The sequence below is a fragment of the Carya illinoinensis genome, chromosome 10 (genome assembly GCF_018687715.1).
Source record: "Carya illinoinensis cultivar Pawnee chromosome 10, C.illinoinensisPawnee_v1, whole genome shotgun sequence".
NCBI classification, from domain to species: domain Eukaryota; kingdom Viridiplantae; phylum Streptophyta; class Magnoliopsida; order Fagales; family Juglandaceae; genus Carya; species Carya illinoinensis.
The window spans coordinates 4290487-4317622 of record NC_056761.1 but is presented as its reverse complement, the minus strand read 5'-3'; the positions used below and the strand labels follow the sequence as shown (position 1 = coordinate 4317622).

Sequence of the window (27136 nt, the reverse complement as noted above, 5' to 3'; positions counted from 1 at the left end):
TAGCTCATCTCCAACCCTAGTTTCACTCACATAGATTTAACCATGTCCTACTTCGTCGATTACGTCGGTCGACGCAAAGATTTCAAGGAGATCCATGAATTCCTCATGAATGGAGGTACTTGTTGGGTCTAAAATCTTGGAATCTGCCATTGACAGGCTCATTTGTGCCGGGAGGTCGACTGATGTGGTGTAATTTTTTCAGAGGATGGAGATTGATTACGGGCTCAAGCGAGACAAAGAATTGCTTTTAATGGTGGTGGAGAAGCTTTGCGGTAATGGGAATGCGAGTTACCCCGAGCGAATGGTGCAAAACTTGGCAAAAGAGATGTGAAGAAGGGGCTGGGTGAGAGGTGAGGAAAAAGTATTTTAGGGTATTTCATAGGTGAGAGACGTGAAGGGGCTGGTTTGAAGGGCATTGATTTATTGCTGAGGTGCTGGCTGGGATGAGCATTAGCGTCGGCGTCGAGAGATATAGGAGAAGAGACTATATGCTCGTTGTCTTGATTATGAGAAGAGGGAGAACTGGAAAAGTAGGGAGCCGAGTGAGAGAAGGGAGAAACGAGAGATTGAACAGTGACGTGTGTGAAGAATCGGGTTCGCCACGTCAGGAGTGTGATGTGGGGTGAGGGAACTGGGGGTTGAGTAGATTTATTCTAAAAAGAGAGAGAGAAACCTTGTTAAAAAAAAAAAGGAAAATTAATTATTTTTGGGTAAAAAATTCGACATAAATGTGACTTGTAAATGATTTTTTAAAGAAACAAATTAATTCATAAATTTGATATGTTTTGGAGAAAGTAAAAATATATTTATAAACTTATTTATTAAAATATAATATCTTGACATTTATGACATTTCACAAAAGTCATGTTTAAACATTTATTTTAGATATGTAAAAAGAGATTTATAAATATATTTTTTGTTATTTTTATAGCTGCGGCTTACATTTCTCAAAATTCAATAATTCAAACTTCAACCACTTGTATTTAACCTTTCAAGGATATTTATTATAATAATTTTACTAATGATGTGTTTCGTACACCAATTCACGGGTTTAATAATTTTTCACATAAGCAACGTAAAGACATGATGGGTGATTAAACACCTTCAATATCTAAATCAGTTATCTGAGCGATAGAGAGGATTTTCAATGTAATAGTGCAAGAGCCTTGATTTCTAATTTGGGATTAAGCTTTTATATTTCCTATCGAGGTGGGCTCCATTTCCCGTGTCAAGGGTGTTCGTCTCCTATATAGGGCACCATGCCGCCACGTTTAATGCGGTGTGATTCTCCCAAATCAAGTCCCCTATGACAAGTGGGTGAGTGTGACTACTATCTGAGCATTCTATTAGAAACAGTGCCTCCTGTAGAGATCTCTTAACTATATTTTATATCTACACATTTAATGCGGCATGGCATTCTTGCATGTCATTCAGATAGAGTTACGTTAGAGTAAGCATTGACTCATTTCCATTTTCTCACTTGGGCTATCTTTCAAATTCATCGCTTGGTGGGCCAGTTACATTATGATCATTAGGCTTTCAATATTTGGTTCAGGCCGGTTTAGCGGTACCGAAAATATCCCTTCCAATTTCCTTATTTTAATTCTTAGACCAATGAATGGCATTCCCACGTCATTGGCTAATGGCATGGGTTTGAAGTTTGAACCCAAACTCACAAGACATATAGGTAATGTGTTGAATGTAAAATTAATGCATTGTTACATTATGACGCTTCATTGGTTGGTTTTGTATATAAAATATAAATTATTATAAAGTTTTTACTCCAACTTCAAAAGTTTTCATCTTGATTAAAATTATTCTGTTTAATAAATGAAATCTGTATACATTATGGAAGGCATGCATACACCCCCCCCCCCCCCCCCCCCCCGCCGGATTTAAAATTCTCGACAAGTCATGAAAGGAACGTGACGTCGCGCTCCTTCATTTCAACAACTTCTTTATATTTTTACTCTTTCATTAGATTGAGAACCATTTTTTAGAGAAGATCGAAATCTCATGTATGTGAGAAATATAAGATGCACGTTTTTATCTTTTTATTTAAATCTATACATCTTTAAACATTAAGATAGAAGCACACAAATAATAAATCACGTATTAATAAAATATAAGTATTTGGTGTAAGGTTTTTATGTAGAAGTTTTCTTTTATTTATTCTTAAAAAGAGCAAAACAAAAGACCGACTACAGGATCGTCGATGATTTTTCCCTGATTTGAGATTGAGTTTTGTTACGTATAAACAAAATCACGTATTAATCTGTGCAGCAATACTGATTTTTTCATATTCAAAATTTAAATTAATATTATTTTTAATAAAATCTACTTTTTAACCAATTATATTAAATTAATATACATATTAATAAGCAGGAGAAATGATATTTACAGTCGTGGTTGTGCAAGCGGCATGCAGTCACTTTGAAAAAAATGAATTAACATGTAACCCACATGAAAAAAAAACTAACTTTTTAATTATAAATCCCACTCTTTTTTAAAGCGATTGTACGGCGTTGACAATTCCACAACTATATATAACATTGCTCTAATAAGCAGTTATACTTGCAACTAATTTTTTTTTTTTTAAACCACATTGACATGACACGGCATCCACTCACTCGGGAAAGGGTGAAAACTGTGGTCAATGGCCGTACTGTTTCAGTAATGCTGCAACTGATCACAAAACATATGAAGGGAAAGGCAAGCAAGGTATTCAATGCTCTCACGTGCTTTCAACGCTATTTTCCTTGTTGAAGGACAAACTCTTCGTTGTTAATATGTATAACGTATGAATGCATGTAACGTTATATAGTCTAATATTACATCGAGAATATATATATTGAAAACATCAAATTACTTGAATATGTTGCTTAAAAGTTTGTTTTAATATTAACATATAGTATTTAGTGTTAGGGTTATTTTAATGTAAAGGGCATTTTTGTTTTTCTATACAAATTAATAATCTAGTTAGTTTCTCCTCCAAAAAAAAAAAAGTGGCTGGAAACAAGAAACCATCTAGATAATTGACCCTCTTAATTAGGGTTACGGGTTGGTTTGGTCATAAAAAATCAAACTATCTCATCTCATATAATAATTATAATTTTTTTAAAATTTTTACACAAAATATAATAAATAATTTAAAATTTTTAAATTTTTAAATAAAATTAATATTAAAAAATTATATTATAATAATATTTTATTAATTTTTAATAAAATATCTCATATTACCTTAATTGTGTAATCAAATGAGACATGCGATACATGAGTGAGAATCGCATTAATTAATAAGATAACTGAGTGTATTGTTAAACTAGATTTTGTAATTTATTTGAGTTTCTATTAACAAAAATGCTTTTATCCGTGATACTGTACTACGTGGATTGGATATATAGGTGCCAAACTGTCTTAAAGTTGGGTTTGGGTGTTGAAAAGTGTTGAAGTATATTGTGAATAATATTAAAAAAGTAGATAAAAAATAATAATAAAATATTAAATAGTAATAAAAAATAATAAAAAATATGTGAAAAATAATAATAAAATAATAAACAGTAGTACAACATGTTGAGAAATATTGAGAACACGCTTAAGATAATTTTTCCCTATTATTTCTTTATTATTATTTTTTACTATTTCTTTATACATTCTTAATTACTTAGTTTTTTGTCTCTAGGGGAAGAGTGGAAGGAAAGTTTTTAACCTATTTCTCTTCAAAATTTTGTAAATGTTTAATTAATTTTTGTGCCCGTATTTTTTAGTTTTCTTCTGTAACTATTTTTTTTAATTATTTATCTTTCTAAACGATAATGTTTTAAAAATTAGTGGTTTCGTAACAATAATATTTAAAAAAATCATATTTTTACGAATAGTCCAATTTTCTTCAAAACAATTAGATAATCTCAATGGTTACCTTTTTGTCAAATTTTAATTATAACAAATATGAACGTAAGGGAAAATGTAGATAGTTGAATGGAGAGTTTAAATTTAGAAAAGATCTAATTATAAGTATAATTATGTATTAATATATATATTAATTTAATGTGATTGATTAAAAAATAAATTTTATTAAAAATAATATTAATTTAAATTTTAAATATAAAAAATTAATATTAATATATAGATTAATACGTAAATTTAATTATATATAACAAAACTTTTAAATTTATCTTACGACCTTATCGTCCAAAAAGAAAAAAGAAAAAAAAAATAGAAAGAGCAAAATAAATTATTGTACAAAAAACATGGTACACGTGCTGAATAACAACTCAGCACTGTGCAGCCTTTAATTCAACACGTGGTCCCTCCATCCGGTTGCTTAAACGGTACGTCATCGAATTATTCTGGTGGACTCGCATTTGCACGATACGATCCTATCTTATCAAAGTCTGAAACCATTTACTGACGTGTACAGATGATATTCTTTAAAGAAAAATATAGTAATAATATGAGAAATGCTACACATCATCCCATATTATATATTTTATATATTAAAATATTATTTTTTATTTTATTTTATTTTTATTAAATTAATTAAATTATTTTATTTATCATCAATACACTACATATTTATTATAAAAAAATAAAAAAAATTAAAATAAGTGTAGTATATAAAATATGAGAATGATAAAAAGATTTTTTTTATTAATATATATATTAATTTATTATGATTGATTAAAAAATAAATTTTATTAAAAATAATATTAATTTAATTTTTAAATATGAAATAACTTATCCTTTAATACTCGCGGTGGAATTCACAGTTTAGCCACGTGTACGGCATATCTCTTCTTAACTTCTTTTAACTCCAGGTCAAACTGATATGAATCGCAATTGGCTGAGCTGCATATCCATTGTCTTGAGAATGACAGGTGTACCAGAGCAGTGCACTGTTTCAACTCCGACAAACAACTGTTTGGATAGAAAAAATAATAAATAAATATATATATTTATAAAATATAGAAGTCTCCTATATTATTTTTTTAAAAAATAAATATATATGAGATTTATATTAAAAAAAATTATTTAAGTGAGTAAAATACATTACTATAATTTTTTTAATATTTAAGTGAGTGAGTATTATTGGAGATGATAAATTGAAAATATAAAAAATTTTGGTCAAATACTCATCGTGTTATTGAGTGCTTAATCTTAAGATCCCGTATCATTTTTTTAAGAAATAAACTCTTTATAGTATGATTTAATTAAATAAAATAGACGTGAAGTTTTATAAATTGTTATCTATCTAACTTTATTTTTTTATAATTAAAAAATAATAAATATATTTTATAATAAAAACAGATTATTTTAATGATTGGTCCAAAATTCAATAGAGTAATAATATACCTATAATCATTATTACAATCATGTTTTAAATTGAAAATATTATATAAAATGGTGTTATTTTTATGAATTATTTGATAAAAAATACTCATAATTTAATAAAAAATTATAAAAAAAATATATATGTTAGGTGTATCATTTTTCATTGCAAAATGTGGATGGTGGGTACAGTGGAGGATGTGCCACGTGTTTTCTTTTGATGGAACAACGGTTGGCTCTTGTTCTATGATTTGGTCAGCTCAGGCATCACGCGTCCCATGTGTGAATTTGTTCAGACTACGCTCCTGAAGCTCCTCCCCTTAATGTTTGCTGTGGACAAGTAACTATACAGTTTTGAAATATTCAAATTAAAAATACTAATTTTAATAAGGTGGTCCGATCAAACAGTTTTTTTTTTTAAGATTTTTACTGCATATAAATAAAATTATATATTAATCTATGTATCAATATTGATTTATTTATATTCAAAATTTAAATTAATATTATTTTTAATAAAATCTATAATTTAATCAATTACATTAAATTAATATACATATTAATATGTAATTATACTTACAACTAAATATATATACATTTTTTAATACATTGAGAGAGGGGAGGAAGTTGGGTCTTGTGCCATGAGGCCACAGGAGGTTGGCGGGGTCCGAACACATAGTTGGTTGCAAAAATATTTATAGATATATCATTTTTGTGAAATCATCCTTTATCTCATATATATTTATATATATTTAACAATTTTTTATATAAAATATTTAATTCATTGAATGAAGTATAGAACTAAGATTCCAATTCAAAACTTCTATTTTGATAATATGTAAAATTACTACTTATTTAAAAAAATTTAAAATTACGAGAATAGATAAATTTTATTATTTATATCTTTAACAATTTTTATAAATAATATTAATTAGTCTAATATAATCTATTTAATGTGTTGGTATTTTTCTTATTATAAGTTATAGAGTTTATTTAATTAATACTTTAAACATATAGTTATCAAACAGTAAATAATTTTTAAATAATAAAACTTATTATTTAAGTTATAAATTATAAGTTTTAAAGTTATAAATTAAATTTCCCACCGCATTTCTAAACATGCACTTAATTAAAAGCTTTAAATGATTTCGATGAAACTAAAAATAAAAAACAAGAAGAAAATGGTGGTTAGGTAAACCGCATGGAATCGGCCTATTTGTTATAATAAAGATAGCAAAATCTACCAAGCCAACAAATTTAGTTGCTTCTTAAATTTCCCAATTGTTTATACCAAATCCACATCTCTACAAAATTTAAGGCTCGTTTGGATGCTAATAATTTAAGTGAAGAATTTTACTCAGTATCCATACATCGCGTACCTGTTGAGAGAATAAAATTAAAAAAAAAAATAATAATAACAATGTATAATAATAATAATAATAACAATGCAAGAAAAAGAACAATCATGAAAGGGTTAGTATCAAAGGCCATTCGAGAAGCGTGCTGTGACTTGAAACATTACATAAATTTGAAAGAGAAAGAAATTTAAAATTAAATTATCTAATAAAGCAAATTTCTATCGTATCAACCATGGAGATGGAAATGGAGATGGTGTATACATAGCAATCCATCTCGATTCTGTGTTTATTTATATACAATTATACTTGATGAAAAAAAGGTTAGTAGAAGAAAGATTACCCTACTCTGTTGAAAGGTGATTGTTTCTCGAGAAAACAATGAAATTCTTAAACTAGGCCGTACATGTTCAGCGTCCTGCCAGAACTTGGCTGGGCATGTCTCTCTTTCACCTAGGTTTATGGAACAAAGGCATGACTCATAACACCAGTAATAGACTAACAAATGCAACTTAAAAAATCACTTCATCCCACCACCCAAATTACGCTTGCTAAAGGATTTAAGAACAAGGCAGTGAAGGAAAATTGTCATTGCCCTGAAAATGTCGCTTAAACCATAGAGTTCCAAGTTCATGCCATCCCACATATATTCATTCCTTGTGGCAACAGTAGTGATACTGAGATTATAAAAAATATTCCAAAAAGAATTTAAACTTCCAATTTCCGAGCGCCATTTCTCCTTAGCACCTAAAGTTTATCAAAACCACCTTCGGCAACTCCGGTCAAAAAATCTGTAGATCTATGTTAAAGATTGTGTAATCCGGTATCCACGCTAGATTTGCCTGTGTATACAGAAGCATGCATGACTTCTATTTTGCAGGGAGAGCGTACAAAATATGTACATGTGCACTTGGGAGTGTAATATTTGTGCACATTCATGTACATGCTAAGAGTTTAAAGGAGCTCACAGAGACATTAGGGTGCGGAGATCGTCTAACCCAATCTCCCTCCTATCCTTTGGGCCCCTACCTCCAAAAGCTTCCCTTGCAAGTTTCTTCTTCTTCTCTTGCAACTCTAATATCCTCTCTTCGATGCTGTTTCGAGCAATCAACCTCACAATCTTCACCTTCTCCTCTTGCCCGATCCGGTGGACCCGATCCATTGCCTGATCCTCAACTGCCGGGTTCCACCATGGCTCCAATAAGTAGACTCTGGAAGCAGCTGTGAGGTTAATACCTGTTCCCGAAGCCTTGAGACTAGCAAGTAATACTGTGGGCCCATCCTCTCCAGGGACTCCAAATTCTTTAATTATCTGAGCCCTTTTCTTTGCATTCATAGATCCATCTAAGCGCAAAATCTTGAAACCAGCAGCTTTTAGCGGTGTTTCAAGTAAGATCAACATCTTACGGAACTGTGAAAATATTACTGATTTTGTAGCTGGGTTTTGATCCCTTGATTCCACGAGAAGTTTTAAAAGAGTAGAGACTTTGGAAGATGTGGTTGTATTTGAAGAGGATACTTGACTATCATCAGTGTCAGAAGCTTCTGGAGGGGCTGAGAACAGGTCAGACTGTGTCAAGGGACGGCGACAAAGAGGGCAGCAGGATTTGTGATGAAGGGTTCTCAAAATACACGGGTGGCAAAATATGTGAGCACAACGTGTAATAACAATATTAGATGGTGGTGAAATGCATATTGGGCAGTCAAAATCTTCACCATCTTGTAGCACCTCAACCATCTTTTTCAGCAACTCGGGGTCATTGGATACATCTGCTCGTGATATAAATAGAGAGTTGTGAGTGCAAAATAAACACCATTAGAAGAAAATCATAGAAAATATGTTTTGTAATCTTCATGAGATAATCACAACTCTCACCAGTCTAAATCTCTAGAAAAAATTAAATAAACCACTTAAAAAAAGAGTTAGAATTGAAATGAACGATTCTGCTAAAAGACTGCTCTCACTGACTACCCCAGTTTCACACTATATGACAATCATACACTAATGTTATTATCAATGAAAACTAGAAAAATAAAGTCATCTAATTCCAAGTAACACAGACTTCTTAAACATTTGGCAACAGAAGCTAATTTGAATGATCATAGCACAAGTTTTTTTTTGATAAGTGATCATAGCACAAGTTTAAATAGAAAAAACGCCAACCAAACCATGGGTGTAATATCTAGGGAAGGTTAATGCGAAGGCCAATTCTGATTCTCAATTATCCATCGCTACGCTGTTCCCAAGGACTAGCAAAATCAAAATAGTGAAATTCTTGGGTCATCTGGGCCAAACAGGCGTCTTCATTCAAGCGACAATACAGAAGAAGAATGAAATGAAGTGAGAGGCTGGGGGGCAGGTTTGAAGCATAACAGTACTGAACTCAAGCTGCAACCTTGCCAACTCTGACAATTCCTGTAACATAAATCCTAGCGTATCCCACCTTCAACAAACCTATAAACCCAACTATAACAACACCCCAGGTCCCAAGAACAGGCACCCAAGACTTGGGGTTTTCTGCTTCTTTCAACCCTTTTGGAAACCCTAAATTCCCTACGGTTCTTCAAACCTTTATCCTCTTTTAAAGCTTAACCTAGCATCATAAAGTCCATTACTGCTACAAAGAAAATTTCTGCAACCTAGTTCCTAGTTTCCTACAGCTAAAGAGTTCAAGATTCAATTTCTAAGACAAATAAAACCATAAACATCTGATTCTGACTCCCTTCTAACATTAAATCTTCAATGTTCTCCTCGACTGTCAACTATTTACCCAATAAAGGCTTCTTTTGCTGCTGTTCTATCTCTGTAAGCCATCCAGTAAGCCAACATAATAGGTCCCAGTCTTTCAAAGTACTCATATAAAGATGGCAACCATCACTTTGAACAGCATAGCAACTCCATATGGAATATGATATTCTAACATTATTTCACACAGCATGATGGCATATATTTAATAAATTTTTTATGTTCCATCAAGTGCTAATGCAGTCCATTCTTGTTATGATAATTTTTCTATTAGGAATAGGTTTTTAGATAGTTATCATACTTCCAGGCCATTGACCTTTCTTTTTGTCTTTTCATTGTTTCCAGGCTAGTAACATTTAAACCTAAATCTTAGGCCAAGTACACAAAATCTGTACAGAGTAGTCTATAATAACCTTCAAAACCCAGCTTTAGGATCATGCAACTCACAAGCTTGCTCTTTAGGTCTTAGTTATAGCCTTATTAAGAAAGCAATACACCATCATCTTCTCTTAAGACTCGTACAACAGCATAACTTCACAAGCTCCATACATATATCAACAACAAAAGACTTATAAAAAAAAAATATATCAACAACAAAAGTACCTCCTCTATTGGGAAAAGGAGAACAGAAAATCACCAGCTGAAGTAAATGTGAAAACGTAGACTAGAGAGGATGAGAACACAAAATTGATCTAGGATGGAGTCGCCAACTGAAGCCTAGTCAAGCTTAGCCAAATTTACGTTTTGAGATGGCAATAAAAAACTGCAGAGGTAGAGCTAATCTCCTATACAATAGTATAAGAGCTAATCTCCTATACAATAGTATAAGAGTTCCATGGATCTAGGATGAGAACACGAATTGATCTAGGATGGAGTGGCCAACTGAAGCCTAGTCAAACTTAGCCAAATTTACGTTTTGAGATGGCAATAAAAAGACTGCAGAGGCAGAGATAATCTCCTATACAATAGTAGAAGAGTTCCATGGAATCTTACCAATTGCATCTGCAGTAACCTCAGAAAAAGGGAATTAAAAAGATGAACTAATTTACATCTTTACCAATACCTTCAATATTGTGGGAAGGAAGTAGTGATTTGAGATCTGAGGGGCAGAGGGCCAAATCAATACATATCTGGCGAAGTCGGAGGAGTATACTAAGCACCGCTGAGTAGTTGCGCATTAGACTACCAGCATCAACATAATCCCGGAAAACACTCTGAGCTTCCCCTTCCATCTTATCATACAGTTCACGTTCTTCTCTAGAAAGCTCCACATAACAAGTCTCTATAGTTTTTGGTGGCAACCCAATCAGTCCCTTCTCTTTTGTTCTTCGCAAAGAAATGGTTGCCATTAGAACCTATATTTGCATCAACATGCATTATTACCAATTCAAAGCAGAAAGCCTTTATGCATAAAAATCAATCGGCAGAAACAGGACAAAATTTGGGAGGAAAAAAGAGAATTCTCAATAGAAGCTTTAAAAAAATTTAATTACCTTTTTGTAAAACTTAATACTCTTCTTATTAACCCCCAGTACCAATGTAAACTTATTAATTAGATCTCTTCCTGTTATTTACTTTCTTATGAAATTAATTTTCTCTCATGCAAACATGTAGATTAGACCCTTAGCTAAGTTTATTTTGTACAGTTGCTAGAGCAAACCCGACAGCTCTAGTAAATAGCCTCAAGCAGATAGACTCAGCTCTGATTCTGATCAATGGCTTGACCGTGCAAAGTAACAAAGTATCTGGTGAAATATGTTCTAAAAAAAAAAATTTATACAAAATGTTCATGAAAACTTGAAGCATTTAGCCATTCGGAACAGAAATCTTCCAATTTCAAAGCATGCATAAATTCAATAAGATAACATCAACATTCCTTTTTCACATAAGAAGAACAAAATCTGTCACATGATTTTTTTTTAGTAAGTAAATCTGTCACATGATATTACCTGAAGACGTGAAAGGCCTTTTTGGCTTCCCTGAGCAAGTGGACGCTGTACCAAACTTTGCCAATAACTCTTAATTGAAAATGGCTCAAACCTCAGGAATGCCATCAAAGAAAACAAATCAAATGAGCCATTCTGAATTGGCGTTCCTGTAACAACCCATCTCCGCTTAGCCATCAAATCGGTGACTGCTCGACTTTGTTTGGCATTCACGTTCTTTATCAAGTGTGCCTCATCTAAAATGACTCTCCACCATTCAACCTTCTTCATAGGGGAGTTTGACCAATGATGTTCGGTAGCCAAGGTGCTATATGTTGTCAATACTATATCATAAGTTTTGAGCTCCTCAACCTCATTTGTCCGATCCCCATAGTACATGTACACCTTCAACTTTCCAGGTCTAGTATGCTCTCCTAGTTGAGTTACCCATGTTGAAAACACGGAAGGTGGGCACACAATAAGAGTTGTCTTGTTTTCAAAATCACTGGAAGACTTGTCACAAAGACGAACAGACTTTCCTTTCACATAGCCATCCAATCTCGCCTCGTCAATTTTGCGTTTTTTCCTCGACCCAGCACAACTCTTCTTAGTAGTTCTTCCCCTCTTACCCTTATTACCACCATCCTCGTCACCCATTTCATCTAAGCTTTCTACATCTACACTAGCACTATGAAATGCAGAAGCAAGTGTACTACCACATTTATCAAAAGCAATCAAAGATAGCAAAGTTAGAGTCTTACCCAACCCCATGTCGTCTGCAAAAATCCCACCTCGCAACGGCTCCGGTCGCATAACAGTATGGTAATTGGTCAAAACATTCACATAAGACCCGTCTTTCTCCTCCCAAAAGGGTGGTAATTCATCAGAATTCTCCCTATGAACCAACCACCCCAGCCCCTCCTTCTGATGCACAAAGAGCTCCGATTTAATCACGTCTCTAGGCGGCTCCAACGCTTCCAGCGCACCCTTCTTGTTCACATTCTCATCAACAAGCTTGAATATCTCATCTACACTCTTGAATTCATTCCCATCCTTCTTCTTCTCCTTCACCACCATGGCCTCGGATAGTGTAAACGAAGCGTCGGAATCAGAAATCAAGTGCAACCCACCACGCGAAATCGACGATTTAACGGTCTCGATCGCCTCAACTCTGGAGAATATATGAATTTGACAAGGAATCCTGTGCCTATTACCAGCCGCACGAGTATTAGGCACGATCGCGTCGACAATAATCATACGAGAGTCTATCATCGGCGATAGAACGGCGGCGACGGAGCGCTCGATGTGGCCGACTTGGACGGAGCGGGTGTTGAGGACCTTGATGGCATTAGAGTCGTAGGGGTTGAGGGGCTCGCGGACAAGACCCACCATCTCGCGGCCAGTGATGGTGCCGGAGTAGTATTGGATTCCCACTATATTGGCGATTACGAAGCCGACCATGTAGGTTTCGGTAGGAGATTGGGACTGCGAATCTTGGGAGAGTAAAAGGTCGTCTGGGTCCGGCTGGGGTTCTTGCCAGTTATCAAGACTCAAAAAAAGTGTTACTGGGTCTTCGTCTTCCATGGCAACCGCACAGCCTTAGGGTTATGGCGGTGGGTTCAGAGAGAAAAGCGAGAGGGTGGGCACACAGAGAGAGAGTTATGACAGGAAGTATCGGCGTGTTGGTTCGTTTTGTTTGAATGCAAATCGAAAGGCGGGTTTAGAGAGAGGGAATAAATTAGAGGAATACTACTCGGTAATTTCTATGTAAACAAACGTGGACGGTGCCCAGGTTCACTAAACTCTCGTTCTTTCACAAAATCCAACCACTAAATATGTTCGAGCTTTGATACATGCATCTGCAGCAGAAGCAAGCGAACTCCGGAAAACGAGAGATGGGATTTTGATGTATACAACTAGAACAAAGATGAGGTCGTGATGCAGCAGGACAAAACGGCTGGAGTATGAACTCCTGTTGCGTGTGTTGTGGCCTGCATAGGCTCTACCCTACAACAACACACACATATATATAATATATATTATATTATATTATATGACGTTACAAAAGACTGCAGCGCATAATCTTCTTTCTAAGGCAGTGAGCAGCAGGTTGGATCTTTCTTCTTTCTCACCACATTTTAAATGGGTGTAATTTTATTGACATAAATGCTTGGTGTAAAAAGAAAATCCTAAATTTATAATCTCACCTTATTTGATATATTATTTTAATTTATAATTTTTTATTATAAAATAGATATAATGTCTTGCATAAAATCATATCAGTTTATAAATTTATTTTTTTTAAGAGTTATTCTACTCAATAACCGTACACTATATACCCTTCAATGAATGTGTGGTGCAAGACTGCTGAATATAATTTTTTTATTATAAATTATTATTTTATTTTGAAAAATATCAAAGGAAAACAAATAGGCGTTGTTTTCCATGATAAGGGTTTAATCGGTGCATGTATGTACAACCTCTATTCATTTGTACAATTTTCCAAACCCTCTTTATTTTATCAAAATTGGAATTTTTTTTTTCCTCAGACTACAAACAATAGTACTATATAATTCACAGATCCAATGGCGTGAGAAAGAAAGAGTAGAAAAAAGAAAAGAAAAAAAGAAAGTAGAAGATATGGTCCTTGTGAAAGCGGTGGAATGAGGCAAAGATGAAGAGCTCCACCAATTGTCAATGATGCCATGCACACACCTTTTTGGGTACACATGTCCAGATAATGCAGATGGGGGGGAGGCTCTTTGGCTTTTGCCCTCTCCCTTAGCAAACAAGAAAATGCTAAAAAAAAAATACAAAAAAATTGAGTACTAAAAATTATATTCTCATTTTTTCTATTATATATTGTTCTAAAAAAAAATAATATCTTAATCTTTAGAAAAATATTATTTATCATCTATTTTATTATTATTTTTTAATAAATAAATAATCCATAAATTGAATATTAAACAGTCTCTAATTATTTGATAATGCATAATGAGATAAGAGGAGAATAATGATAAAAAGAATTAAGGGATATCATTACTCTAAGGATAAACAAAGTCTTAAAGGCAAAGTTTGAAAACCCTGCGTAATGACATCAACCAAAGTACCATTAAACCAATTCTGGTCTGACTTTGACTATTCATCCTATGATAAATAAGCCTTGTCCGAAGTTAGAATAGATGGAAAATGAAAATGTATACGGGGCGACAATTCTTCTCCATTTATCTCATTTCTTTTTATTTAATTATTATAATTTTTTTGAATTTCTATATAAAATAAAATAAACAATTTAATTTTTTTAAATATCAAAACAAAAATACTATTAAAAATATATATTTTAATAATATTTTATTTCACTTTAAACTTTTAACTCAATTCATCTCGTTTCCTTAAATAGAATAATTCTACTTATCATCTCTATATATTATATTTATTTTAATTTTTTTATAATAAATATATAATATATAGATAATAAATAAAATAATTTAACTAATTTAATAAAAATAAAATAAAAAATAATATTAAAATATATAAAATATATAATATGAGATGTAGAATAGAATGACTTCAGGAAATAATCAGTAGCTTTGGTTCGTTCAAAAGGCGCGCAGAGAGAGAGAGAGAGAGAGATTGACGTACAAAATTACGAAATTAGAACTTAGATGTGAAGGGTGTAATCGGTGCACGTGTTGTAGCCTTGTATGTATATATCTTTGACTTGAAAAAGACGGAGACGAAAAGTTGGAGTTGGTGGTGTGTACCTTTTGAGAAACTATCCACCTTCTTCTGATTAAGGCAGATGCAAAGATGATTGCTCTATTTTTTACACAAATTTCTACAATTCTAAGCCTGAATTCTCTCTTCACCCCTCGAGAAATGATATATTTAAATTTAGAAAAATTCTTATTGCAGTCCACAGATGTGGATTGTATTGCAGGCCTAAATGAAACGATAGTGTTTCATTACTAAAATGAAATACTGCGTTTCACCCCTAACGCCCTCCCCTCACCCTATCTCAGAAGTCCCCATTGCATCCCCTCACTCCATCCTTCTCTTCGAAAGCAGAAAACATACCTAGAGAACTCTGTCCCCATCGCCCTCCCCTCACCCCATCACCATCACTTTGTATGAAAAATCAGTTTATAAATTTGTGAAAATATTGTCAATACTTACAGTTTGAGTTATCTGGTTTGAATACATTTGTCTGGTTTGATAAATCTGGTTTGAATGAAGACGACTACATTTATCTGGTTTGATAAATCTCATTTTATTTTCTTTTCTTTAATTTTCCTCCATTTTCCTTGTGTTCTTTCTTTTGTTTAAAGCATATTCGTCTTTGTTTGAAGCATATTCGTCTACATAGATGGCAAGATGCCAAAATACAACCAAATGGACCCCAGCTACACAAGGGGAAAATTCCGACTCTTTATTCTACTCTCCAAAGATGCAGATTTATGGTAGGATCAATAAACAATTTTTTTTTTGTAATTTTAACTTAAGTCGAGTTTTTTAAGGTTTTTGGTTCAGATTTGTGGTTCTCATCTTGTAGTCTTCTTTCTACTTGTTCAAATATGAACAAAATATGCTTAAGACACCAAAAATCGGAAGGAAAGAAAAGAAACTTTGAGTATGTGACTCCGTTGATGGTAGAGGTGGTTTTTTCGTCGATGGCAGAAGAAATTGGGTTGTGGTGGTCAATGAAGGTGGAGATTTGGTCCGGAGCGCCGCAGAGGTGTATTGCAGAAGAAATTCTAATGTTTTCTCGTCTGTTTTGCTTTAGGTTGAAAAGAATGGTATTGTAATAATTTTTTACTGCAAAATGGGGACAGTTCAGTCATTTTACACATTGAGACTGCAATACAGTCCTCTTGAAGGACTGTATATAGCACCGCTCTTAAATTTAAAATGTACAAATCTCGCATATGATTATTTATAAATAAAAAAAAAAAAATAGTCTCCAATCAAAAAATATGAAAATTTATTTATTTATATAATAGAACTCACTTTTTTACAAAGAAAAATGCTAAGTTGCCTCTAGTGCATCTTGGTTTCTTATGTTTGAAATTTCTAATATTTTAAAAAGTTACCACTAATGTAATTGTGTGTGTGTGTGTTTTTTTTTAAATGCACTGCAGGGGCAGCGTAGCAGCACCCTTTTATAGAAAACTTGCACAATACTTATATATTTAGGACTTATCTCTAATATTACTTGTAACAAAAAGTGGATCTGCAAAGTCCCAAATAATTGGCTTATTAGAAAAAAAGCCTTGGATGAATTTTGGTGGCCAATTGAATTTGTTCAACTTTCGCATGGAAAAATTTACCATTTTTTCATCATCCTAGCCTCCTGTAATTATCTAATATCCAACTGCACCACCACTGGTTTTGTGGGCGAGGCTGGCCATCTTTGGAGAAATTATATGCAGATCAATAATTATCTATCGGTCCACGAGCTTGTGAGACGGCTATATATGATAGTTCCTTCACAAGTTAATGCAATGAGTTGGGTTAGGTTACAGTAATAAGCCTAACATGATCAGCACAAATTCATATCCTCTGTAATTATCTAATTAAATTGACATATTATATGAATCCTATGAATTTAATGTTGCTCGTTCGTGATTTTTGAATTGTGTGAACCACGCATTAGCAACTTGATCAGGAGATTAGAGAGGATCTCAATTGTCTGTCTTTTGGAGCCTTGACTAGTGATGTTGCAATTTTGATTGAGGGGTAGATGAAACCGTGGAATGGTCCTAAGGAGAGGGCCTAAAGATTCAAGCTAGTGGTGATTTTGGAGTCGATGGTTTAATGGCTTTTCTTGAGGCGATTTAGCTTTTCATTTCCTTAGCCTCTTTTATAGACTCACACTATCATAAGCATAAAGAAACGTCAATAGCTTACGTACACTCTGTAAAACATCAATTTCTACACAGAGAGAGAGAGAGAGAGAGAGAGAGAGAGAGAGAGAGAGAGAGAGAGAGAGAGAGAGAGAGAGAGAGAGAGAGAGAGAGAGAGACCCTCAAATATACTTAACGACAGCTTTTGGCCGAACGCTAGCGTCATTAGCGAGGTGGAGTAAGGGGTCCATTATTTTCAATGAAAATATCGAACAATTATTATATAATGCAAAGATGTTTGGTAAATAACTAATTATGCAAGCAGCCATTCAATTAACTATACATGATCTGCCCCCCCCCCCCAACAAAATCAAGGCAGAAGATAACTATAAAATTTTCCTTGGAAAATAAAAAAGTAAATAAAATCTGCTGCTTTCTCTGACAAAGTCAATCAACCCAATCTCAATATTGAAAACCGCAATGTATTTTCCTTCCAGAAATTAAACGCATCGTCTCTGCTCATTTTGTTTAATTGGATAGCTTCGCATTTCATGTATGAAAATATGGTTTCAATCCATTTTTGGGACAGAAGACTTCTGATAATCATGGTATCAAAAATTTTCAAAATTGCCATGCAATCGACTCTGCCAACAAACATATAAATAACGTGAAGAGTTAAGACTAGTTGCCTCGATTCCAAATCAGGCTCTATAACTCACCTCCCTGTAAATTCATCAGTTCTGAAGAATCCGCCCACAAAAACATAACCTAATCTACTCTCTCCATCCAATTGGATTATCCACCTATTTATTTATCCAATTTCTCCAAGGAAAACAATCCAAGAAAAAAAAAGCATTCCTCAATTTTTAAAATATTCCATGACTAAGATCACAAGTTCATACCATGTGAATGCCTTATTTTTAATAAACTTACAGGACTTTTGAAGGCAATAGCTAGGGGTGCACTGGAATCTGAATCTTTTGCCAATATTTTTCTATAAAACTATCGTCTAATTTTTGGCCTATAAGAGCTCTATTATCTCACCAGCATTTCTTTCATGAGCTAAGAATTTCACTGACTAGATCACAAAATCATTCAAGAGCGATGAGCTAACCCAATAATAAGTGCCAAGAACAGTTATAATCGTGAACACTTCCACAAGCCAAGAATTAGACTGCCAAGAGTTTCACAAAATCATTCAAACAACAGACTACCCCAATGACAAGTCCCAAGAATAGCTGCTATCATGACCACCACAAGTGGGTGCATACTTTGAATAAAAACCAACAACCTGAATAATAATCATGAATAATAATTCTACTTCTACTTCCATGAATAATAATCATGCATGGCCTCAGCATATTCGAACTGAACTTACTAGACATAAAGGAAGACCGCATTTTCCATCCAAAGTTTAGCTTTTAACTTTTGACATCCAAGTGGGACCTGGGTGAAAACCATACCACAATTTAGTCACAGGCTTTATAGGTGACAGTCACCAAAATCATTCTATAACTAAAATTCAGATATAGTAGAAGATGATGTCAACATGTCATGCCAAAGGGAAGAGTCAATAAGCTCTAGATAAAACAACAATTCCTCCTCACACAAAGACGATGAAAACCAAACCACAATTTAGTCACAGGCTTTATAGGTGACAGTCACCTAAATCATTCTATAACAAAAATTCAGATATAGTAGAAGATGATGTCAACATGTCATGCCAAAGGGAAGAGTCAACAAGCTCTAGATAAAATGACAATTCCTCCTCTCACAAAGACGATGGTCATGAGTCAAGATCTACAGTACTGATGCATGTGTAACATACCGAAGGAAAGACTGAAACTGCAGATGGGAAAAACATTGTTCCCTAGTATCAGAGGATCTTTACAAAACCAAGGATTGTCAGATCCACCATCTCACCCTCCTTAACTGCAGGAAGCCCAATTGTACATGGCTTTGATCTTTTGAGCTTAAAGCCCTTCATTAAGTACAAGTGCTACTAAATAAAATTTTGAAATCTTACTACAACAATGTCAATTCCACAAAATCCCAAACATCAGACTGCAGACTTGTAAGCATATTATTTTTGTAAATCTTTTTCACCAAAGAGTATTTTACAAATGTAGGTTATTTACTTTAGATTAATCAAATTTTCATAAAACTTAGAGAACTTTCATCAATTGAAATGAAGGCTTTCAAATGCCTTTGTTTTTTTTTTTTTTATTCTTTGACCATTTTGATATATACTTCTTTCTTTTTTATAATTAGCATTACACAATTATCAATCTGTGAATAACCATCCACTGAATGAAAATATTTTACGAGTTAAGATGAGCTAGCAGGGAGTATCTATGAAGCAGGCGCAGCCTCAACAATCTGATATGAAGAATGTGCACTTCAAAATAGAAAGGCTTGATAACAGAAATATAAACAAAGTAATTTGTAGTATGTGCCTTCCTAGGCTTCCGGACAACCTCCAAGACCGTTTGCTTATTCACTAGGCACTTACCAGTTGCAGCACACACACGAGAATCCGCAATCATTTTAATTTAAAATTGAGGACAGCTATGTTCACAATCGAGTTAGCATATCATAACGATTAAAAATGCTATCATGGTAGTGAGAAGCAAAGATAAATACCACGAACAAACCATATCAGGAAAGACGTGATGGAGCAGTAGATGTTGCGGGCAGGGAAGAGGCGTGGGGCTCTCGTCGGAGTTCTTTGACGAGCGCAGCGAGTGCCTCAGGGTTGAGACCCAGGTCGCAGAGAGCAATGAGGACAGAGAGGGTATGGCGGTCGAGCCCCGTGTCAAGAAGGTTCGACATATGAAATGTCAGGTCCAGTGACTCCCTAGCCGTCCGTGCGGCATCCGGATCCATGACAACCGGGACTTAAAAGATTAGAGTAGCTTTTGACTTCAATTCAATACTAGGTTTTGTTTGATCAAACTGTACAAAAAAGTTCAAATCAAGCGAGTATATGAATTTATTGGAAGAAATGGGGAAAATCCAACATCGTGAAACTAAACTGTTTCGGAGTCCGAATGACTTTGGTTAGGGCCCCACGAATAAAAGTGACCAAATTAACTGTAGTTGATTATGCCGCATAGTTTGATCAGCTCTAATTGAAACAAAAACAGAGGGATTTTGGAAGGATTTTAAGGAATTAGGTTTAGACAAGACATCATATGAGATGAGATCAAGGAGAGCAAAAAGAAACTCCCTGTCCCATTCTCAAGGAGATCTCACCAAACGTTATGGAATGCAGAAGCAGTAATACAAGGAGTAGGTTTTTACCTTCACTGTGAGGCTTCGAGTGGCGAGAATTGGGACTTCGGGATGTAAGCTGCAGGCCGGTGGCTGACGTGCAGAGGAGGGATGCTAGGGCGTTGCCAGTGAGCAGAGTCGAAGAAACGAAGGAGGGTTCGAAGAAGAAATAATTTGAAGGAAAACACTAAAAGGACACCGCTGATGGCTCCCGCTGGGGGTCACCGCTGGCCCAAATTTTTTTTATTTTTTCTTTTCTTTAATGATTAAGAATTTTTTTTTTAAATATTATTATAATTTTTTTATATTTTTTAAAAATGTTTTAAAACTATTAAAAAATATTTGAAACAAAAAACAAAAAAACAAAAATTGTTTTTGCCTAATAGTGACTCCCAGCGGGAGTCACCAACGGTGCCTGTAGCACCATTCTTGATTTGAATCCACAAAAAAATTCAAGCCCCAGCGAACTGTGACGCAAAAAATGGGTCAGTTGTTCGAATTTGAATATTTGATCGATCTTCAACAACTCCTAAAATATTAAAAATATGTTTTTTGAAGTTTTATAATGAGAAATTATATTTGTAATTGTGGTTGTGCAAGTATCACGTAGTTTTTAAAAAAAAAGTGAATTAATACGAAACTTACATGAAAAAAATTAACTTTTTTAATCGTATACTTCATTTTTTTTCAAAACAATTGCGCGACATTTATACATTTGATAAATTTATGTAGCATTACTCTTTTATAATATTTGGTATCCATTTAAAAGTGCGATAAAAAAATATAAATTTTCAAAAAGCTACATCTATTATAAAATTTACAAATTTTATTTATCATTGCACCAAATACTATATTTTTTTATTTTATTTTATTTTTTTCTTACTAAATGTGTTATATATGAATGATAAGTAAAATAATTCAATTGATTTAAAAATAATAAAACAAAAAAAAAATTGTGTGTGAGGACGATAAACTGTAAAACTCAATAAAATTTCGTAAAAGTAAACTTAAAAATCGGATTTCATATAAAATATTAGATCTATTTTATAATCTAACGAGTTTTGCTACTCATCATATACTATACTTATTTTTTTAAATTTTATTTTTTTTAAATTAATTGAATTCTTTTACTCGTTATCTATATATTACATATTTAATAAATAAATAAATTAAAAAAATTATATATATTACGTGACACTTGAATAATGAGTAAAAATTTTTTAAAAAAATTGTAAGTCGAAAATGATGAAAAAGAAAGCTCCTCAATATTCATCGTGCAAGGTTCCAACTTACTCATAAGATGTCGCATCATGGGGCTTACTGCTTAGCAAGTAAAAAGGCTTGTTGGTGCCCAACTGAGCAGATACAGCTTGGCAAATAATGATACATGCTCGATTAGATACAACATTATTTTTTTAATTATAATCATAAGCGGATGAAAATAAGATTTCTCATATTTTTTAATTTAGATATTTTTTACTATTTGAAGAGAAATAAACACAACATATAGACTCAACTATGTATAATGGGCGGTACTACGGCCACTAAGAGCCGTATCGAATTTTTGTACCAAAGATTATAATTATCTACTAACGACTCATTTTAACTGTTCGTATAATTAAGAAAAAGTCTAATTTGAATATATAGAAAGTAGAAACGATTACTCCAACATGAACACGAAGAAAATAATAATAAAAATAATATTAGATATAATCGTAAGAAAATAATAATAAATCTAATATTGTGAATTTGAGAAACCGAGTATTATTAGTAAATGATAATACCATATGACAAATTCTTTGGGATTTATTCGATAAAATTTGATTATGAATTTATTTGTTTATTAGATGAGTTATTGGTAAATACAAATAAATGAATTGATTTAGGAAATAAATCAATTATTTGTTAATATTAAATATAAGTTGGTGATAAACTCCAAGTCATTATAAGAATACAAATTAAATACTAACCACGCCTATACATTATGATTAAGGCGACTTCCAATTTCCTAAACGTACTACCACTACCATCCATTCAATGTTAACCACACGATCCCGAACACTATAAATAGTGCTTTCCGGATTTTCAATACACAATAATAATTAAAAAAATAAAAAGGTATTTTGTCGCATCTCCCAAAAGACCACAACAATGATGATGGCGAGATGGGCGGTTTGGATGAAAAAGTTATTTTATCTTGTCTTATTTTATTTTTAAAATTTTATATGAAATATAATTAATAATTTAAATTTTTAAAATTTTAAAATAATAATAATATTAACTGTGCTACAAGATCACGGTGCAAATATGATTATTTAAAAAGTTTTATTACATACAAATAAAGTCACGTACTAATCTGTATATCAATACTGATTCCTTCTGAATTCTTTATATTTTAAATTTAAATTAACATTATTTTTAATAAAATTTATTTTTTGATCAATTATATTAGATTGATGTATATATTAATGTATTGTAACTAGACTTTTTCTTATCTTAATTATGCAACATAGACGGTGATGTATGGTTTAAATTTTTTTTTTAAATTATTCTTATATTTTAACAATTTTTGACAAATAATTAAAAAAAAAAAGTAGTAAAACGAAGCTAAATTATATTTGAAATGTCATTGGTTTTGATATTTTCACGTGGCTGTTTCCATGAGAAACAGCAATAAAAGACAAGCGTATAGCTGCAGGCTGCAGCTAGCTAGCTAATACCGAGTCACCGACAAAGTCTATTTACTTTCTCATTTACTTACCGCAGACTCCGCAGTCGTTCTTTACATCTTCATAGCTGTTATTACAGTTCGCAAGATCCGAAAATCGCACGTTTCCTGCTCTATAAATCACGTTAATCTAAAGAATATCCATCACCAACTCCTAAACGGACATCATTTTTTCCCAGTACTATTGCATCCCCCCTTCCTCTCTCTCTCTCTCTCTCTCCCCCAAGTCTCATTATGCGACAGAAATCATGGATCATAATGGGAACAATCTATGCAACTCTTTTGCAAGTGTTCCTGGCACTGAACTCAGTTGCAGGAGATGACAAAGTCGTCAGCTTGCCAGGGCAGCCACAGGTTAGTTTACAGCAGTATGCAGGATACATAACCGTTGATGAAAAGCAGCAGAGAGCTCTCTTTTACTACTTTGTTGAAGCAGAAACAGAGCCAGCTTCCAAGCCTCTAGTTCTTTGGTTGAACGGAGGTAAGCACTGCTACAGATCCTAACCTTCTTGTATGATGAATCAATTGAATATCTGAGAAAAGAAAATGGTTGAAATCCTTGAGGGATTTTGAAGGTCCTGGTTGTTCTTCGGTTGGAGCTGGAGCATTTTCCGAGCATGGGCCCTTTAAACCAAGTGGAGACATTCTGGTTAGAAATGATTATAGCTGGAATAAAGGTAACCCTATGAACTTTTCTGGGTGTAGAATGCGAGTGTACTCCCAAGATTATAGTCTAGTAAATGGTTGGAATCAGATGTGTTTCTCTTTTTTTCTTCAGAAGCAAACATGTTATACCTGGAATCACCGGCAGGAGTTGGATTCTCGTACTCTGCTAATACATCTTTCTACGACTCGGTGAACGATGAAGTGACAGGTTTTTAACATGTTCTAATTACATATGGGATATTGTTTTGGATTGAATTATGAAAATTCTTGAGGAAACTTTAATCTGCTGCATAATAGGCCTACTTCTGTGCATTTAGACTAGTCTTAATAATTTTCTAGCATCATTTTACCGGAAACGGATTTGTTCATTTACAGCCCAAGAAAACCTTGTGTTTCTGGAAGAATGGTTTAAAAAATTCCCAGAGTACAAAAATAGAGATTTTTTCATCACAGGGGAGAGCTATGCAGGTAATTTTTATTTTTTTTAGAATCTGTTTGTTCTGTTTGAAACCACACCTAAATTCAGAGAGGAGAATGCTGAAAGTTGTGCTTTTTACCAGGCCACTATGTTCCACAACTTGCACAACTCATTATTAAATCTCAAGCGAAGTTCAATCTCAAGGGCATTGGTGTAAGTAACAAAGGAAAATTTAGGAAGAAAAAATCATTGAATTCATTACCTAAAGTCTTCCCAAAAATTAAATTTGTTGAGACAAGGTGCTCATACTTCCATGCTGCAGATAGGGAATCCTCTCCTGGAGTTCAACACTGATTTTAACTCCCGTGCTGAGTTCTTATGGTCACACGGATTAATATCAGATTCAACTTATCAAAGTTTCACTTCAGTCTGTAATAACTCTCAACTCAGAAGACAGCAGACAAATGGGCCTCTTACCCCTATTTGCGCAGATGTAGATCGCAAAGTTAAAAGAGAAATTGGTAACTATATCGACGGCTATGATGTTAGTCTTGATGTCTGTCTACCGGCAGTTCATTCACAATCCCAGGTGTTGAATCAACTGGTACGTCTTAGCATTTTCTCTTACAATTTATCTTCATTGCAAGCCCCTTATAAATGTATGGAACTCAAGTTTCCTCTGCTTCTTGGTACCTGCCTGCCTATGTTTTCCTCTGGGCTAATTTGTTAATCTCTCAATTGTAGCAAGATACACCTAAAATAGATGTCTGTGTGGGAGATGAAACAGATACATACTTGAACAGGAAAGATGTACAGGAGGCTTTCCATGCTCGGCTTATTGGAGTCACCAAATGGAGTATTTGCAGCGAGTAATGATCTAACACTACTCATATAATGGAGAGTTTCATGAAAGGATTCCATGAGCAGAAAAACATGAAAAGCCCCCCAGAATAATTGAAACTGCTCCATTTAATTACTAATTCAGATGAATTTTATGAAATCATTCTGTAGAGGTTTGGGAATCCCAAGCTTCCTAAACAAATCAAAAATTATTTTCATCATTCAATATAAACCAGTTGGTTTCTACAAAAACAATCCAAGTTTTTTGTTAATATCATACATTGCTATTCTCCTTGACCTTCATTCTTTCTTCCGTTTTCCTTATTTTTCTTTCCAAATTCGTTGAGGATTTTACCTGACAAGTTTGACTTATAAAAAATAAAATAAAAATTTACCCGACAAGTTCTAGCAATTCCGACTGATATGGCAAGGGCCACAGAGACATCCAATGCTAGCGGTTTTCTCTCTTCCATTTCTGACATAATCAATGGATATTCTTGATCATCTCCTAGTAATCATGGCTGTTAAATCTTTTGATCATCTCTCGGTGAAATTATATTTCTCAAACGTTTCCATAACTACATGTTTTCCCCCAAAACGAATTCTAATTTCAATATGTTCATGGCAGAAACAATCTAGGGGCATTCTACTTAGCTAATCCTGTTCTTTGCATTTTCTCATTCTTGTGGTGACACTTTTTTGCGATGGTGGTTTTATTCTTTACAACAGAGTCGTCAATTATGATATGCAAAATCTAGAAGTACCTACCACCCCTATTCTGGGTGAACTTGTCAAGTCTGGCATCCGGGTCTTGGTATACAGGTAACAATTAAGCAAACTTTCCACAAATATACTTGATTTAAGTTTATTCTCCATGAATTCAGCAAGATGCAGACTACCCATAATCATAGATTACATGTTTCTATAGTGGCGACCAAGATTCTGTTATCCCACTTCTCGGCACCCGGGTGATAGTAGATCGACTGGCTAAGGGTTTGGGACTGAACACAGTTGTGCCTTACAGATCCTGGCTTGAAGGAAGACAGGTTAGTCAGTTTTTGGGAATAAGCCATAATGTAAAGAATCAAGTACACCTGAAGTTCATTATCTAATGTTTGATTTCTAACCAAAATCAATGCGTTCTCATTTTTGCATTACAGGTTGCTGGATGGACACAAGTATATGGTGATATCTTAACTTTTGCAACCATTAGAGGAGCATCTCATGAAGCTCCATTTTCACAGCCAAAGAGATCACTTGTGCTATTTAGTGGGTTTTTGTCAGGAAAGCCATTGCCAGAAGCACTCTAATGACTTGGAAAAGTTCTAATAAAGAAAAATTCTATACACAACACTACCATTTGATTTCCATCCAATAGTGATAAATGTGTCACATCTTACGTAGTGGGATGTGATCGTGTATAGCATTACTCTCTAATAAATGTTAAGTGGATGATCCTCTTGCTGCGTTTGATGAGAGAATTTTTTGCATTTAATGATCATAGAAGAGAATGTGCTCTCAATTTTAAATACTTTTCACCTAACTTCTCATGGAGCAAACATTTGTTCAGAGTGCTGCAGCGTTCTGTATGCATCAGTTATCAAGCTAATTATAAAAATCTAGATATGTGCTAGAGATGATTGGTAGCTTCGAAGGTTTGGTTGGCAATTTTTTAAGGCATAGAATTTAACATATATAAATTTATTGGAAGAAATGGGGAAAATTCAAAATTGTGGAACTAAACTGGTTCAGAGTCCGAATGACTTTGGTTGGGGCTCCGCAGAGTAAAAGTGACCCAATAACTGTAGCTGATTATACCGCAGGAGGAGATTTTTACCTTCGTCGTGAGGCTTCAGGCGGCGAGAGTTAGGCCTTCGGGATGTAAGCTGCAGGCCGGTGGCTGACGTGCGGAGGAGGGATGCTAGGGCGTTGCCAGTGAGCAGAATCGTTCTTAAAACATATGTTAAACAGATCGCTAGTCGCTGATGCTAACGTCGCACATTCTTCTCCGTTTTTT

The 27136-nt window shown here is 33.8% G+C and overlaps 3 protein-coding genes across 4 annotated transcripts; 1 reads left to right on the top strand and 2 right to left on the bottom strand.

Annotated features, from left to right (window-relative positions):
• Window positions 1-7008: 7008 nt before the first annotated feature.
• Window positions 7009-13359, bottom strand: LOC122279076 (putative SWI/SNF-related matrix-associated actin-dependent regulator of chromatin subfamily A member 3-like 1). Its single transcript, XM_043089399.1, has 3 exons — window positions 11376-13359; window positions 10490-10781; window positions 7009-8450 (listed from the first exon to the last, which is right to left on the bottom strand). The coding sequence occupies exons 1-3, from the start codon at window positions 12933-12935 to the stop codon at window positions 7645-7647; spliced, it is 2658 nt and encodes an 885-aa protein (XP_042945333.1). The 5' UTR covers window positions 12936-13359; the 3' UTR covers window positions 7009-7644.
• A 4975-nt stretch (window positions 13360-18334) lies between these two features.
• Window positions 18335-20676, bottom strand: LOC122279989 (mitotic-spindle organizing protein 1A-like). Of its 2 annotated transcripts, none has more exons than XM_043090925.1 (3): window positions 20498-20676; window positions 19849-20149; window positions 18335-18640 (listed from the first exon to the last, which is right to left on the bottom strand). In XM_043090925.1, exon 2 carries the CDS (start codon window positions 20078-20080, stop codon window positions 19853-19855), a length of 228 nt encoding a protein of 75 aa, XP_042946859.1. In that variant the 5' UTR covers window positions 20081-20149; window positions 20498-20676; the 3' UTR covers window positions 18335-18640; window positions 19849-19852. The 2 variants fall into 2 exon arrangements, with proteins under 2 accessions (XP_042946859.1, XP_042946858.1); XM_043090924.1 differs by having other exon boundaries at window positions 19838-20149; window positions 20498-20671.
• Window positions 20677-23239: 2563 nt separating this feature from the next.
• On the top strand, window positions 23240-26662 carry LOC122279306 (serine carboxypeptidase-like 45). The gene is made up of 10 exons (XM_043089857.1): window positions 23240-23676; window positions 23771-23872; window positions 23974-24069; window positions 24237-24329; window positions 24422-24492; window positions 24602-24883; window positions 25024-25148; window positions 25849-25941; window positions 26048-26165; window positions 26280-26662. The coding sequence occupies exons 1-10, from the start codon at window positions 23430-23432 to the stop codon at window positions 26427-26429; spliced, it is 1377 nt and encodes a 458-aa protein (XP_042945791.1). The 5' UTR covers window positions 23240-23429; the 3' UTR covers window positions 26430-26662.
• The last annotated feature ends 474 nt before the right edge of the window (window positions 26663-27136 follow it).